The sequence below is a fragment of the Geotrypetes seraphini genome, chromosome 2, assembly GCF_902459505.1.
Source record: "Geotrypetes seraphini chromosome 2, aGeoSer1.1, whole genome shotgun sequence".
NCBI classification, from domain to species: Eukaryota; Metazoa; Chordata; class Amphibia; order Gymnophiona; family Dermophiidae; genus Geotrypetes; species Geotrypetes seraphini.
The window spans coordinates 463,278,370-463,295,682 of NC_047085.1; the positions used below are offsets into that span (position 1 = coordinate 463,278,370).

General features: G+C 40.2%; 1 protein-coding gene across 5 annotated transcripts in view; it reads left to right on the forward strand.

Annotated features, from left to right (window-relative positions):
- The window catches only part of NCAPG2 (non-SMC condensin II complex subunit G2), a 180,663-nt gene that overhangs the window by 16,793 nt on the left and 146,557 nt on the right, over positions 1 to 17,313 (forward strand). For all 5 annotated transcript variants that reach the window (XM_033931595.1, XM_033931597.1, XM_033931598.1 and 2 more), the window contains exons 4-8: positions 354 to 468; positions 9,437 to 9,594; positions 11,933 to 12,067; positions 13,320 to 13,414; positions 14,715 to 14,784. In XM_033931595.1, coding sequence (XP_033787486.1) covers positions 354 to 468; positions 9,437 to 9,594; positions 11,933 to 12,067; positions 13,320 to 13,414; positions 14,715 to 14,784 — 573 coding nt within the window. The remainder of the gene's footprint in view (positions 1 to 353; positions 469 to 9,436; positions 9,595 to 11,932; positions 12,068 to 13,319; positions 13,415 to 14,714; positions 14,785 to 17,313) is intronic.

A 17,313-nucleotide genomic window follows, 5' to 3' on the forward strand; every position in this document is an offset into this window, starting at 1 on the left:
ACGATCCACAAAAGCTGTCGCGGGGGTTTAGGGCTGGGGATAGTTAAGAGCTTAGCACTGATTTTGATGCTAGGCTCATAAATTTAGACAAATGAATGACAGGCATTAATTTATAAGCATAACAAAAGTTATTAAATTTAAGATGATTTTTCAGCTGGAAACTTAGGATCCTAGCTTTGGCTCAAAATAGGGCACAAATTTAGGAGCTCAGCTTTTTTGAGTATTGGGCCCAAACTGTTTAAAAAATGGGCTGTAGAGGACAGGATAGAGAAGAAATAATACCTTTATAGTTTTCCCATCTTATAACCCAAAAGTTATCACATGTGTTTTTTTTCTTTCTTTGCAACATCCAGAGACAAACTATGGCCATTATTGATGGAGTGACAGTTGTAGCCACTGCTTCCATACCTGCAGTGGATGAAAATATGAGTTACAGAGCTCTACAGGAAAGTGCTGTAATATTAAATGGTGGGTAATTAGAATTATTAAGAAGAATACTGACAAACTGTGAATATGGTACAGTATAATCTCGTTATAACAGACTCGCTTATAACGGAACCTCATCTATAGCGGACGAGGTTCGCTGGTCCCGGCCAAGCACCTTTATAAACATGCAGAAAATCATCGCATATAACAGACTTTCGGATATAATGGACAATTTGGTCCTAAGAGCCGCTTTTAGCTGTAGTTTTATTTGGCTATAACGGACATGCAGGCTCCGCCTACACGATGTGTGGCGTGCCAGTGATATAGTATCAAAATGTAGCCCAGAAGAAAATGACAGATTATTTTTCTTTTCAGTACAGTATGACATAATGCTTTAGAACATCTTTTAGTGTTCTGGTTTTGCAATCATTTCATGCCATACCAATGTTTTGCTGAGTTTTGTTATTGATGTTGCTGATATGGTTGTGCAGTGACTGTTGTTCATTGATTGTACGTTGTTTCAAGTTGACCTAAATAAAGTTTTTAAAAAATGCAACTCTGGATATAGCAGACTCTGGATATAACGGATCATTTTTCCAGGTCCCTTGAAGTCTGTTATAACGAGATTATACTGTATCATCAAGTTAATGCTTTCTACAGAGTCCTAAAAATATCACAAGAAATTTTAGTGGGCTAAATGGTGGTGGTATAACAAATCCTAAAATATTTTGCTAAGTGCTATAGTAAACCAGTTGCATCATTGGTTCAAATCACTATAATTTTTTTGTAGATGTACTCTGCTTCAGAGATAAGATGTACTATTTGTGCTGGAGCAGAGACATGCTACAACCTCTCTCAAGAGCAGGAAAACTTTCTTGGATATTTGGAACATGTATATACTATCCTTGGCTTTGAGAGCACATAGCCTAATCTTCAATTCTTTGTAATGTGGTGATTGATTGCAATTGGAGAATCTTGCCATACTACCTGAGGTTTTTTTTCTTTATTATACAATGGAAGGCATGTAGAGTTTGGTCAAATTAGGTTTGGGGATAGTGGGATTAGTATCACCCTTTAGGAATATACAGTGACACTGTGTGGGGAGTATGAGTCCAACCTCCCATGCTACACACTAGAGAAGTTACAGTGATATGCAAAAGTCCTGCATCACTTGACTTAGTTGATGCATTTTAAGCTTTGTAACCATTTGTTATGTATTATCTTATTTAATTTTCCATTCTGCTAAAAAAAAAAAAAGTTCTTAATTTTCATTTTGTACTTTCCTTTCATGTGTCTTTTACTATGCTTATTGAAGTTGTCCCTACTTCCCTTAGGTATCAGTACGCCATGTTCGTGTGTTTCTGTTGTAGTTAATAATTAAGACCCTGTTTTTAATTGTAAATTGCTTTGAATTAATGATATTGCGCCTTGTGAGCATTAATTTTTCCAATTATTGAAGCTATCCCACCCAATCCCTGAAGCAGCCTTGTGGCAATACGCTTTTAGCCATCGTTGAAGGGGGCAGGGGGACCTGAGCCCAAAGAAGCCATGGATAAATTTTGGATACTAACCATCTATACAAGTAGATTATGCGTAACATTTTTTTGCTAACCACAATTAACAACTTCTTTTTTTGGCTGCATTTAGTGATGTTTAGCACTGACATAAGGAAGTTCAATCATTAAACTTTTAACATCAGCTTTAACACAGGAGCGAGGAGGTGTTTGTGTCAATGACGTTACCTATACCCTCTCTAATTAGAGAAGGGCTTTTCCCTCACGGGGTTCTGGGGCTTTTCCTCCTCGATTTACTGTTTATTGGCTGCTTGTTTGATTTAAGTCATTTCACAACTAGTTTATGTTTTGAACCCCACTATTTACACGTCTGCATTGAGAATATTGATCATCTAAACCAGACATGGGCAACTCTGGTCCTCGAGGGCCGGAATCCAATCGGGTTTTCAGGATTTCCCCAATGAATATGCATGAGATCTATTTGCATGCACTGCTTTCAATGCATATTCATTGGGGAGATCCTGAAAACACGATTGGATTCTGGCTCTCAAGGACTGGAGTTGCCCATGTCTGATCTAAACCCACTCTCTGTTTTCTGTCTTTCAACCAGTTCTTGATCCATAACAGGACATTACCGCCTAATCCCACGAGTTTCTAATTTCCTCAGAAGTCTTTCATGAGGTACTTTGAAAATCCAAATACACCATATCAATTGGTTCTCCTTTATTCATATGTTCATTCACCGTTTTTTTTTTTTTTTTTTTTTTTAATAATCTTTATTCATTATTAAAACACTTTCAATAAGTGAAAATAGAGAAATGCTGTAGATTGGTGAGGCAAGATTTCCCTTGACTAAAATCATGTTGGCTTTCTCTCTTTAATCCATGCTTATTTGTATGTTCTTTATAATAGTCTCTCCCATTTTGCCCTACAAAACATTGCCGCCAGACTAATCTTCAGAAAGAATCAGTATGAGGGCAAGTCTGCTATTAGAATAACTGCACTAGCTACCAGTGAAAAAGCTAATCCAATTCAAGATAGCCTGCATGGTTCATAAAGCGATCTATGGAGAAAACTCATATGGACTAGCCTCTAAGTCCCTCACTCCTTCAATTCACGAGAATCACAATGCTTCAAACTATCCTTCCCATTACCATAATTTCAGCAGAAGATGTTTGAGGCCACCTTTAAATACCCACGACCTCTTATCTGGAACAAACTCCCAACATACTTACCATTTACTTAGACTTCCAGGTATCCATTCTCTCTCTAGACATTCTCTTATTCTTCTTCTCTTCCCCCCAACACCCTCAACACCGGGCTTATACATGTAACTTGATCTAATTCTTATTGTAAACTGCATTGATTCCTTGTAGTGAATTGTGGTATATAAGACACTGTATTGTATTGTTTTCATTTTGTAATGGTAGCAGCATATTTGACTGGCCCACTTTCCTTCCAGGCATTAGCACAGAGCTGTGCAGTAAAGTGCAAATGTGCTATGACGGCAGAAAAATAACTTCCCAGTGCTAAAACACTAATGGCATGCATATCATTTGTATGTTAGTGTTGAGTATTAGGAAGTTATTTTTCTGTGCTGTTGATGTTTTCCATGAGCCTGTATTCTTACTAGGACTATGTCATTTTAGAGGCTATGTCTAAGGAAAGGAGAAAAAAGTATGTAGCTTAGAAAGACAGTAATTTAAAAATGTTTGTTTTGCCTAGTCTGCCACTTAATGTGTGTCTCTATGCAGCTGTGTATGAATAAGATATACACTATCCAAATTAATCAAGAAAATGGTTTCCTTGTCACATTGGTTATTCCAGGACAAGCAGGCAACATATTTTCATATGTGGGTGACGCCATCCACGGAGCCCCGGTATGGACAGCATTAAAAGTATAGTATTTTAAGTTTTTAGAAACTTTGTGACTGCCCGCACCGCACATATGCGAGTGCCTTCCCTCAGTTCTTCGTTTTCCACAGAGCGGAGACATTTTTGACCTGAACGTGATCTGAATGCTATTCAGATTTGCCTTGCCTTGTTTTCCTGTTTTATATGTATCTATATCTATATCTATGTATCTCTCTTTTTTTTTTTTTTTAAAGAGTATCTTCTTTTTCTCTTCAGTTAAAAAAAAAAAAAAAATTTTCTTTTTCGTCACTTGTTGACTTCAGCCTTCGTGGCTTCTTTTCTCCAGCAAAATTGAGTTTAATTTTGCTGAAGCCATATTTCCATCCATGTCAAAACTCTTAGCAGGATTTGAAAAGTGCTGTAGATGTCAAAGGCCTATTTCCCTCACCAACCCTTATAGTTTGTGCCTACAGTGTCTCGTTACTGAACACCAAGTAGAGACTTGCGCCCAGTGTTCCACCTTACAGAAATGCTCCAACAAAAGTCGTCTGCTTCAGCAGGAGAAATTTTTCATCGCGGCCATGGACAAGGCATCACAGCCATCGACATCGAAGACTCCTGCACCAACATCAGTATTGGGAGATCTTGCACCATTGGGGAAACCAGCTAAGAAGCCGGCAGCTTCCCAGACACTGTTGCAGGTCACAACCACATCGAGTCACTTGATGCAGACCAAACAGCGATGCCCACTCTTGTGGCTTGTCTCTCCCTCAAGGTGTGCATCCTCTTCGAGGTCACCCTCTCCGAGGCAAGCCACTGCACCGATGGTACTGATAGATAAAGCAACAATATCGGTGTTTTCTTTTAGGGAAAAGCTCGATGAGTTCTTCTGGAGGGAGCTTGGTGATATGTTCAAACTCCATGCACCAACATTTACATTGGCTCACTTGATACTGGTCCAGTCTGAGTATACTGTCATGAGGCCCTACAGTACCGCAGTCAGCTCTCGTGTAGAACGTTGATATGGATCCTCAACACAAATCCTCGACATCGATCATCTCATCGAAGATCCAGTTCTCCATCGGTGCATTGATCCACTTCATCCAGACATCGACATTTCTCTTCTTAGGCTCGATGTTCCAAGTTCAGGAAACATCGATTCACATCACACATGTCAAAGCGGAAAAGAGCTTCGCACCCAACCTCTTCATCATCTTCCTTGGATTGGTACCGAAGTTGTAGGAAATGTAAATCGTTTCGATGCTCACTTTCTCCAAAGCTGCTTTATGACTGATATACAGTCTGATAGAGAGGGTGACTTCTGTGGTTCTGCAGCTGAGGCTTATGATACCCCTATTGAACTGTTCCCTCGGAGAACTCCTCCAAAGTCAAGATCTCCTACAGAATGACTGTCTTTTACCGAATATATTAGACAGCTAGGCAAAGACCTGCCTGTTGGAGGCTGACTCTGCCTTCAGTGCTGAATACTTAGAAGCCCTGGCCTATGATGAGCCTTCAAAGAGCTCCTAAAATTGCCTCTGCAAGGTATTCTCAAAGAGACTCTTCACAAGAATTGGGAAATACCCTTGATCATTACAGTTGCTCCAAGAAAGTTGGATTCTATTTATAGAATCATTTGTTCTCCAGGATTTAATAAATCACAGCTTCAACATCAGTCACTAGTTGTGGAGTCAACTTTTAAAAAAAGTTCTTTGCTTCAGAGGTCTGTGCCACCAGGAAGAGAGAGGGGTAAACTATGGATAAATCTGGGACGTTGCCTGTATCAAAATTCTATGATGGCAAACAAGAATCCTTAATTATAACTTCTACATATCTTGTTATATGAAACATCTAGTATGAAAACTACCTTCCTTTGACAAATATATTCCTGCACAACATCATCAAGAATTTCACAACATCTTCTGTACTCTTTCTCAGACTACAAAATATTTGGCGCAATCTGTTTACGTTGCCTTCGAGTTATCTGCAGTGTCAGTAGCGATGAGACGCCTAGCATGGTTGAGGATCTCCGATATGGACATCAACCTGCAAGAAAGATAGCTAATATCCCCTGTTTGGATGAAGAACTGTTTGGATGAAGAACTGTTTGGTGATTCCATTTGAGGTAGCCACACAAAAGTTAACAGATCATGAAAAGAATTGGAATGCTTTGGTCAGAACGAAGACTAAGCCTACCTTGGCTTTACAGGCATTTAAACCTGCCTCTTCATATCAATGCCGCTATTCTGCTAAACCACTGCTCCTCGTTCACTTCAGCAGAAGAAGCAAAATCAACAGCGACCCCAAAAGTCTCAACCAGCAGCTCCTCAAAAGCTTGCTCATGGAGAGCATAATCACTGTTCTCCCTCAGCCTCTTCTTCAGCCTATTGGCGGTTGGCTCCAATTATACCATCAACATTGGACGCCGATGATAACCGATTTGTGGGTTCTCAAGGTCATTCACCTCCAAATCATCCTCCAAGAGAGTCCTCTTTCAAACTTTAGCAGATGTCCCTTCTTCTTTGGGAGATAGAATTTCTACTCCTTATGAATGCCATAGAGAGAGAGAGTATCCCCTGCTCAAAAGAATCGGGGCTTCTACTCCCAGTATTTTCTCAACCCAAAGAAGACGGGAGGTCTCTGTCCAATTCTAGACCTCAGAGACTTGAACAAATTCTTGGTAAAAGAAAAGTTTTGAATGTTGTCCTTAGTGACTCTAAATCCCCTCTTAGATCAAAAAGAAGCGTATTCCCACACATCCATTCATCCTGCCCATAGGAAGATTCTGAGATTTCAAGTAGCCCATCAACATTTTCAGTACAAGGTTCTGCCCTTCGGCCTGGCATCCTTGCCCAGAATATTTACAAAGTGCCTGGTAGTAGTGGCAGCAGCTTTTAAGGGCTCAAGGTCTCCAAGTTTTTCCTTATCTCGACGACTGTCTAATAAAAGTTGCCTCTTAGGGGGTGTTCTTGGCAACACAGTCAACAATCCGGTTTCTTCAGCAATTGGGGTTCAAAGTCAACTCTCTAAAATCTTAACTTCATCCCTCAAACTCTTTTTCATAGGAGGCCTGCTTGACACAATTCAACGCAGGACGTTCTTACCTCAGCAAAGACAATTTGATTCAACTTTGTAACCAGAATTTTCACCTTCCATCCATCTCAGCCAGGCAGGTAATACTAGGATCACAAGGCGTCCACAGACCATGTTACCCCCTTTACGTGACTCCACCTAAGGACACCTCAGTGGTCACTAGCGTCCCAATGGTCTCAAGCACTCGATCCACTCTCACAAGAGATTTTAGTCACATTTTCACTTCGTCAATCTCTGAAGTGGTGGATGAATTTCTCAAATCTTTCCAAAGGACTGTTGTTTCAAATCCCTCCATATCGAAAAGTTCTGACCACAGACTCATCCAGATACACTTGGGGAGTTCATTTGAATGGTCTTCACAGCCATAGTCACTGGTCTGCCCAAGAGCAGCAATGCCACATCAATCTCTTGGAACTCGGGACCATTTGTAATACTCTCAAAATTTTTCAGCACATGATACCCAATCAAGTCCTCCTAATACACATGGACAATCAAGTGACAATGTATTACATAAACAAACAAGGAGGAACATGTTCTCTCATTCTTTCTCAAGAGGCCGAGAAAATTTGGAACTTGGCTATTATTTCTCACAACATATGCTTCAGAGCGGACTATATTCAGTGAAAGAAGAATTCTCTTGCCAACAAACTCAGCGGATTTCTCTGATCAACTCCACGGTCTTGTGTCAGATATTCTCTCTTTGGGGAACTCCTCGGATAGACTTGTTTGTGTCCCTCCCAAAATCACAAGCTGCTTCAATTCTGTTCCAGACGATACTCTTCGCAACGTCTGGAGGTGGATGCTTTTTTTCTGGATTAAATGCACAAATTCCTTTATGCGTTTCTACGGATTCCTCTCATTCTCAAGATGCTAGTCAAGCTCAAATGAGTTAGCCATCATGATCCTAATAGCCCCTCGGTGACCCAGACAACCAATGTTCTCCCTTTTACTTCAGCTCAGTGTCAAGGAACCAATGCCCCTGCAAATCTTTCCATCTCTTCACACACAGAGTCAAGGATCTTTTATATCCCAATCTACAGTTCTTGCACCTGACAACTTGGTACCTTTTAAGGATGACCTCTTCTGATGCTGATCTTTCCAATCCTATCCAACTCATTTTGGATGCATCCAGAAAACCACCTACACAGCAATGCTACCAGCAAAAGTGGACATGGTTTTCTACGTGGTGTACTAATCCTCATCATGATGCTTCATCCTCCTCTATATCTTCATGTATCCAACTCTGGTCTTAAAACCTCTTCAGTCAGAGTCCATCTTAGTGCTATCAATGCTTTTCATGGACCAATCTGGTAAATCTTTGACTGCTCATCATCTTGTTTCCAGATTCATGAAAGGTCTTTTAAATATCAAACCACCTCCAGTGGTTTGGGACCTTAGTTTTGTGTTCTCTCAATTGTTGAAGCCTCCTTTTTGAACCAATGTCTTTCAGCACTTCTCAAATATCTCACTTAGAAAGTGGTATTTCTAATCTCTATTACTTCTGCTTGTTGAGTGAGGGAGCTCCAAGCTCTGGTGGCGGACCCATCTTTTACAGTATTCCACATGATAAAGTAGTGCTTCGAAACCATCCAAAAGTAGTCACAGAATTTCATTTGAATCAACCATCGGGCTTCCAGTGTTCTTTCCTAAGTCTCATTCTCACCCTGGAGAAGCGACTCTTCATACTTTGGACTTCAAACAAGCTTTGACTTATTACTTATAGCGGACTAAGCCACATAGAACATCTCCTTTGATCCTAACAGGTTGGGTCAGCCTGTGTCCAAGAGAACTATTTCCACATGGTTGGCGGCCTATATTACCTTCTGCTATGCTCAAGCTGGGCGACAACTCGGGGGTTGTGTAACATCACATAAGATCTGAGCTATGGCAGCTTCAATTGCTTTCTTACTTTCCACTCCCATGGATGAGATCTGTAAAGCTGCTACTTGGTTCTCAGTTCACACATTCACATCTCACTACTGTCTGGAATCCTATTCCAGATGGGATGGTTACTTCGGCCAAGCAGTTTTGCAAAATTTATTTTCTTAATGGCCAACTCTTCCTCCATCCCATTGTAGTAAGCTAGGGAGTCCCACATGTGAGATATATGCTAACTGCTTTGTCCCGAGATAAAGCGCAATTACTTACCGTAACAGGTGTTATCCAGGGACAGCAGACAGATATTCTCACAACCCACGCTCCTCCCCTGGTTGGCTTCTTAACTTACTTATAGAACTGAGGAACCACGAGCCTACATCTGATAGAAAGGCACTCGCGCATGCATGGTGCGGGCAGTTGCGAAGTTTCTAAAAACTTAGTGATGATGCACTTTTTAAGTTGTCTGTACCGGGGCTCTGTGGATGATGTCGCCCACATGTGAGAATATCTGCCTGCTGTCCCTGGATAACAACTTTTACAGTAAGTAACTGTGCTTTTTCACCACATAACAGGTATGCATTCTTACTATGATACAAACATTGCTAGAATTGCTATTTTAGTTCAGTTGTGTGTAGAAATACTAGATAACTGCTCCTATGATTTTGTTTCAGGTATCTTAAGAGCATTGCCTAAATCTGAAACTGCTCTTCAGCTTGCCATCCAACACTTATGTGAAGCTTGGTGGGAGAAAGGACTAGAAGGGAAAGAAGAACTGGTGAAAATTGCTTTTATCTTGAGTATAAGAAAAAGCCTCGAGGGGAAAAGCACGGTATTAAAATAGTCTTTTTTTTATAAGACAAGCGATTTATCTCCAAATATATAATTACCATTTTGCAAAATGAATAGTAAAGATTAAAGCCCCAAAATGATGACACTTGAGCTATATATTTATAGACAATTGAGCTGTTTTGGGGCAGCTATTGGGTTTTAATTTTCCTTAAAATTGGGGTTATGAATAGTTTGACCATATGGCTCCAGAAAAAAGGGGACGGATTGAGACATACGGGTTTTACTTCCATTGAAAGCAATGGAAGTAAGGAGAACAGATTGAGACATCTTGGTTGCTTTCAATGGAAGTAAAACCCGGATGTCTCAATCCATCCCCTTTTTTCTGGAGCCATATGGTCACACTAGTTATGAATAACTAAGTTCTCATAGAAAGCTGGGGCTTCCTTATTTTTACCCTTTGTAATTTAACACCTTTTTGCTCGTCTTAACAGCTTCCTAGCCCTACTTATTTGTACTTGTCCCTACATTGGCAACCTCCCACTCACTAATTGGGTTTGCTACAATCAGGGCTGTGGAGTCCATATACAAACCTTTGACTCTGATTTTGACTCGACGCCTCTCTTTAGATTGTCTGACTGACTCATACTGATATTAGACTTTAAATTTTTTATACTGTATCTAAAGTACTTGTAAATATAACTTTTATATTTCTAGTGCAATAGGTTTGTTATTCTGGATGAGCAAGTTGTATCCCACTGCTCACAAGCTTTGCAGAAGAAACAAACTGTTGTTGTTTTTTTTTCTGAATCCCTTCTGCTTTACAGAGGGCTCTGCTGCCCCCTACAGTTTTTCCTTCTGTATGCAAACTGGAAGGAGTGTTTCTGATCTGTTCTGCTTATTTCTTTATTTTTGTCAGTATTTTGGGAGTTTCTTTGCAGTTTTGTTTCTTGATTTCAGTGCTAAGAGCTTCCCTAATCGAAGGTCCAGCTCTGCCTGTGTGGAGGAGAAGCAGACTGAGGTTTGCAGCTGACAGGCCAATCCCTTTTGGTAATTGTTGGTACCTGTCCTCCAGCAGTGACTCTGTGCCTCCTACTACCCGCCAGAGGGGGGTGGGGTGGGGGGTGCTGCTGCTGGAGAAGGAGTAGGGGTGCAGGCGCTGACTGACTGACTACAGGACATGCCTCTCACTGCGAGAGGCACGTTCTGTAAGTAGTCAGCCAACAGCGGCACCTCTCCTCCTTGCCAGCATCTCGGGGCACATCTGGAATACTCCAGGGCACACTATTGTGCATGGCACACAGCTTGCGATACACTGGTTTACCGGTTACAATTTACCATAGTTATCCTTACAGTTCAAGGTTTTCAGTACAAGTTTTATCCTAATTTGACACACACAGACAGTTTACAGGTTAGATTTGCCATAGTTACAGTGCAAGATTTTACAAGTTTCCCTTTTAAGAACATAACAATAGCCTTACTGGGTCAGACTAATGGTCCATCTAGCCCAGTATCCCATCTTCACAGTGGCCAATCCAGGTCACAAGTACCTGGTAAAAACCCAAATAATAGCTTGTTCAATTACTGATCATGGATTTGATTAGAGAGGATAATGTTTTAGAAACTTTAACCATTTAATGTTTATCTTTTGGGCTAGTAGAATAATCTATGCTCTTGAGAATTCTGAAATAAATTTTGAGGGCTCATAATATATCTGGGGAAACGCTTTCCTTGTACACTTTCCCCTCCCTATTCGTGGTTTTGACATTTGCAGTTTCGATTATTCGCAATTTTTTTCCCCCCAGGCATCCCCCCCCCCCCTGAGAATCGCCCGTTGGCAGCTCGCATAAAAAAAAAACAGCCCCGGGACTTGGAGGGAGGCGATCAGAGGAGGAGGGAGGCGATTGGAGGAAGAGGAGGCAGAGGAGGCGAGCAGCCGCCCCAAGAGCACGGACTTTACCTGGTGGTCTAGTGGTGACGCGAGACAGGAGCGATATTCCTACACTCCTGCCCCATGCAGAGCCATGCTGTGATTTCCTGTGGTTTCACGAGACTACAGTAGGAGTTCCTATTGTAGTCTCGTGAGACTACGGGAACACGGGACAGGAGTGCAGGAAGATTGCTCCTGCCCCGCATCACCGCTAGATCACCAGATAAGGTCCAGGGATGAGTTAGAGCCGGCCCAAAAGTTATTCGCGAATTTTCCCTATTCGCGGGCCGGCTCTGCCCCTAACCCCCACGAATAGGGAGGGAGAAGTGTAATTCTTTAGAGAAGTGAATAAGTATTCCTGTTCAACATCATGTGATACATCACTGCTGTAACTGCTGCCTGTTAGCAGTTTATGGTAGAATTCTTTGCTTTCTTTTTTTTTCTTTTTAAGGGCTCAGATATAAACCATCTGTGGCATTTCCATCAGGCTCTCCTAACATTTGATTACTGTAGTGAAGAGAGCACCGAAGTAAAAGACTTGCTGCTCCAGTGTTTTATGAGTGTTAACCATGTCAAAAAAGAAGAGGTAACTGCTTTAATAAAATCTATTGATGTAGATGTGGCATATAAGCCTATGGTTTAGTTTAGTTTATGATGTGAAACAAAAAGCAATATGTGTCTGTCCAGTGGCAGGTCATGCAGTGATAGTGAAAGAACTATATCATGAAACTTGAATCAAAGTCTTTGTGATGTGAGGTTTCTCTTATCAGCTTGTTGACCAAAAATACAAGTCCTAACCTCATTCTTTTTTGTTGTTGTTTGTCAAATTATTAATTTTCTGAGCTTTTCTGCTTCTGAAAGCAAAAGAAGTAGAAGAAAAAAAGATATAGTCCAGGCCTTTTAATACCATCTTTTATGTTTGACTATCTCTATTTCTGGATAGACTTTTTTCATGTCTAGGCCAGTTTTCATGCTTTTATGGTGAAATTTGAGTTAGTCACCCCATGCCTCTACTCCTAAATAACATCTGCTTTATGGATTTATTTGCTTTTGGATATATACAGTCAAACCTCGGTTTGCGAGTATCACGGTTTGCGAGTGTTTTGCAAGACGAGCAAAACATTCTCGCAAATCTTGTCTCGCAAACCAAGCATTGACTCGATTTGCGAGCAACCCCCTCCCCCGAGAATCAGCATCGCTCCCCCTCACTCGTGAACACCCCCCTTCCCCTGCCCGAACAGCATTCAATCTTAACCCCCATCTGGCACCAGCACGCAGCCCACAGGACGTGCTGGTGCTGGTGAAAGAAGTTCCTGCCTCTTGCTTGGGCCCTGAGCATCTGCGCATGCTCAAGGCCTTCTGGTTTTCGCTCTCTCCGAAAATCTCAGAGAGAGCGAGAACCAGAAGGCCTTGAGCATGGCAGATGCCCAAGGCTCAGGCAAGAGGCAGGAACTTATTTCACCGGCATGTCCTGTGGGCTACGTGCCAGTGCCAGATGGGGGGTAAGATTGAATGCTGGGCGGGGAGGGGCATTCGTGAGCAGGGGGGGAGCAATGCCGGTTCTCGGGAGGGTGGAGCAGCGCCGCTGGCATGGGGGTGGGTGGGAACGTATCAAGCGAGTTTCCTTACTTCCTTTGGGGAAACTTGCTTTGATATACGAGTAGTTTGGTTTACGAGCATGTTTCTGGAACTAATTATGCTCGTAAACCAAGATTCCACTGTAATGGTTAAAAAGTAGGCATACAGATTTCTTCTAGTGAATTGTACTCATTTTTGTGACTGTAAACAAAGAAGTTTCTTTTGTTTCATTGATACAACTATTGCCCTTATATTGACAGGGAAAAAGATTTTTGAGTTTTCTGTTCAGCTGGAATCCCAACTTTATTAAAATGATCCATGGGACCATTAAAAACCAACTGCAGTGTTTTCCACAGTATGTATTACATGAATTGATAGAGCAATTCGCAACATGTTCTTTCTCCTTCTGTTTTTTGCTATATCTTATAGAAGTGACATTTACTTGCTGTTATACTAAATATGAACAGAAATATTAGATGTAAAATCTGGTTAACTATGTTTTTTAGTGCAGTAGGTCTGTCTTTCTGGAAAGTAGGATATTCTCCCAAAGCTCGCCAGCCGTGCAGGTTTTCAACAACTCCTCCTTCTCCAGAGGGCTCTGCCGCCCCCTTCTTCCATTTTTCCTTCTGTATGTGAGCTGGAAGGTGTCTTTCTGATCTGCTCTGTATTTCTTTATTATTTTCTGCATTTTTCATGGTTTTTGTGGGCTTCAGAAAAGGGAAAATTGAAAGAATCTATAGTTAAAAGTTCTGCTAGATAAATTTGACAGATATATCGAGCCACCAACATTTTAATTGTATATGATGCCTATATATTTCTTGCTGATTGATTGTGACAAAAACAGATGATAGAAAACTAGCTGGAATGGTTCCATGCTTTCTGCACATAATAAAAAGGCTTTTGAAGAGAAAACCAGATATTAGAAACATAAGAAATTCCATACTGAATCACATTAAAAGCTCTGCAAGCCCAGCATTCTGCTTTTATCACTGGTCAGTCCAGGCAACAAGTACTCAGTAGGATGCCAAAGAGTAGACCAATGATGTTTTATTGTAGTTCTTGGGAAGATTGGAAGGAGCTAGAGATGTGAAGAAGGAAGCCATGTGACTTCTGGTCTGATATGATTGATTTTTCTGAGAATCAATATCGGTCCCAAAAGAAAGTCAGTAGTTTTGAAATTAAATTTTTAGGTTTACTCTTCCCCACCCATGCAAACTGAAAGTTTCAGAATTCTTTTTTTAAATCTTTAAATGTGAAATAGTGTTTAAAGATTGGCTCTTGAAAATATTGTTTTGTCAAACAGTGAGGTTCCCTGATTCTATCATTTAAATATGAGTGTGTGCTTAGGTCTCCTCTTTCCCCTCTCCACCTTGTGCTGAAAAAAGTAGAAAGTCAGAAACCAATAAAAGCTTCATTCCAGCTCAGACATGGGCAACTCCGGTCCCCGAAGGCCAGAATCCAATCGGGTTTTCAGGATTTCCCCATTGAAAGCAGTGCATGCAAATAGATCTCATGCATATTCATTGGGGAAATCCTGAAAACCCGATTGGATTCCTGCCCTCGAGGACCAGAGTTACCCATCCCTGATACTAAATGTATTTCTTGATAGAATGTATTCATGAGTTGGTATTTTATTTTCTAATTTGCACTAACAGATCCCTGATGGTAAACATTGCAGAAATGTATTTCCGGGCTTGGAAGAAGGCTTCTGGGGATATTTTGGAGGTACATACTCTGTTCTATTTTGATTTATTGTTGTATGTAGTTTCAAAAAGTACTTTATTGAAAATTGTTTAAGCTTAAGAAATGAAACATACTAGTGAAACGCCGAAATCTATGCACACCCACTTGTGACAGTTCAGTGGCAGGCATAAGTTGGCATACATGTGTAACGCATTGCGTGTAAATGGCAATAATGTGGTTAAATGCTATTCTGTAAATACCTGCTCAGCTTACATAATATGCTAGTGTCCTATAATGGAACCTAAATGCCTAGGTTCTATTATACATTAGGCTCCTACTGTGTAGCCTTAATGGAGGTGCCCAATTAGAGTAAATGGTTACTCACTATACTTATGGTGTTAGCAAATATATATGGAAGTGGATGAAATAGCTGTTTACATGTAGAAGCTTGAGTGATGTTTTTCTGTTATTTTTCACTGTTTAATTTTTCTGTAGTAACTATTCCTGTTGTACTGTATATGCTAGCAAATATGTATTTATATTTTTGCATTCTTTTATGTATTTTGTAAAGGACTTTGTGTTCAGCAGTACTTTTCATAAAATTCTGATGAAAGTGAATGACCTGATCTGTTCATCCCATTTCCATTATTGAGCCCCAAAGCAAAATGAGTTGTTGTTTTTTTTGTTGAGGATTTTGCATAGCTCTTGTGACATAATTTTAATACCTTTTTTCAGTTGCGGATGTTAGTGTTTGATAGTTTTCTATGTAACTGTTTTCCCAACAAGTGTGTGTAGTGTTTGACAAAATATAGGATCATTTCTTTATTAGTATTCCAAATACTGGGATTAATTTGACATTGGGTATTTTATAAGACTGGATGCATTAAGGGAAATGTTTTGTAATTTTTTTCTAAAGTTTTTTTTCTATAACAGAACTTGAACCATGACTCTGAAACCATAGAAAAGCTTTTAAATAATAATACCTGGTGCTCACAATGATGTGTGTTGGGCTGGATGACTAGAATTTTCTCTCTGGGTCTCTTATGTTTTCTTATTCCATGTTGATGATAAACATCTCCTTTTAATCTTCACTTTTGAGGCCTCCATTGATCATAGATGACCATAAGAAAATATTTTTATTTTATTTTTTATTAATGAATTTAAAAATTTACAATATCAAAGATACCGAGGATAAAGGTAACTTACATCAAATTTTTACAATCATGTACAAACACAAACATTCCTTTTCAAGCCCACAATAAATGGAGAGGCATACCACTATCCAACAAAAAATTAAAGAAAACTAAGAAATGGTTTTGATTCCAAAAGAATCTTAACCATTCCATTATTTGGGAATCTGAAATCCACCTATATTCTCAGTGTTGAGTCATTTGTAAACATTAAGAAAGAAAATATTTTTTATAGCCTTAGGGCTCCTTTTACAAAGGCGTGCTAGCTGCTACCGCCTCCTTTTAAGCAGGCAGTACTTTTTCAGCTAGCGCACGCTAATCTTGTGTATGAGCTAAAAACGCTAGCGCACCTTAGTAAAAGGAGCCCTTAGTTCTTAAATATTTTCCTGTTTGTCACCCACCTTAGAAATTAGTTTTGCCAGTGTGGTGGAGCTTTTTGGAGTTTCCAGCATTGGGTGAGATGGCGAACTACTGAGTGACTTCAACTTATAAGGTACCATGCAGCCCTGGATTATTCAGTATTGTTAGTTTTGTTTTATTGCTTTTTATTGATTTTGTATATCGCTTAGTAATTTTAATAAGCGATTAATCAAATGCATTATTAAACTTGAAACTTGAAACTCAGTCTCCCAGCAAAAAAGATTTTGCATGGTTTAACTTCATACATACCGATATTATTCAATTGATTCAGATTCCATTTGGGTTTAGAGCGAACTAAACTATGGACTGATTAGAATTAGGTTTTCTATCATTTAAAGGGATTTGCCTAAAAAAAAATAGGGCTTTCCTTTTGCCATTAGCTCTTATTTCTTTTTGGAAAACATTTACAGTATTTGGTAAGCATTTGACCAATAATTAGTGTGATCAAACAAGTGGATTGTATATTGCATCAGTTTAAAACTATGCGTTGTATCACTTTAAATAAGAAATAGGTTGCATGTCACTTGACTTATTTGTAGGGAATAATTGGGTTATTAATGTCAGATTAGGTAGGTGAGTGACTGTGCAGTCTTCTTAGTCTGAGGCTGTTTAAGGCCTGGGGAATGGAGCCTTTCAGCAGCCATCCAAAATTTTGGTTGGGGGGGGGACACCCGCAATGAGACACTTCAGAAGCCAGTCACCATGTTGGCAGCCTCAGAGAAGCTACATTGCTGCACTGCATGTGCCGTAGGTTAGATTGTGTTTCTCAGTAGCAGCTTCTGCTGTGCCTGTACAGAATTGGCCATGGGAATCATAGAGACTCCAGTTTCTTCTAGGGTGTCCTCTCCTATTGCTCTGACAGGCTCAGAAGATGAGCTGACCTGGGCTCAGCAAAGGTGGCAAATTGTCATCTTTGATTCCTTACTTCAATACAGACAGTAGAGGAAGATCCCCCGAGGCT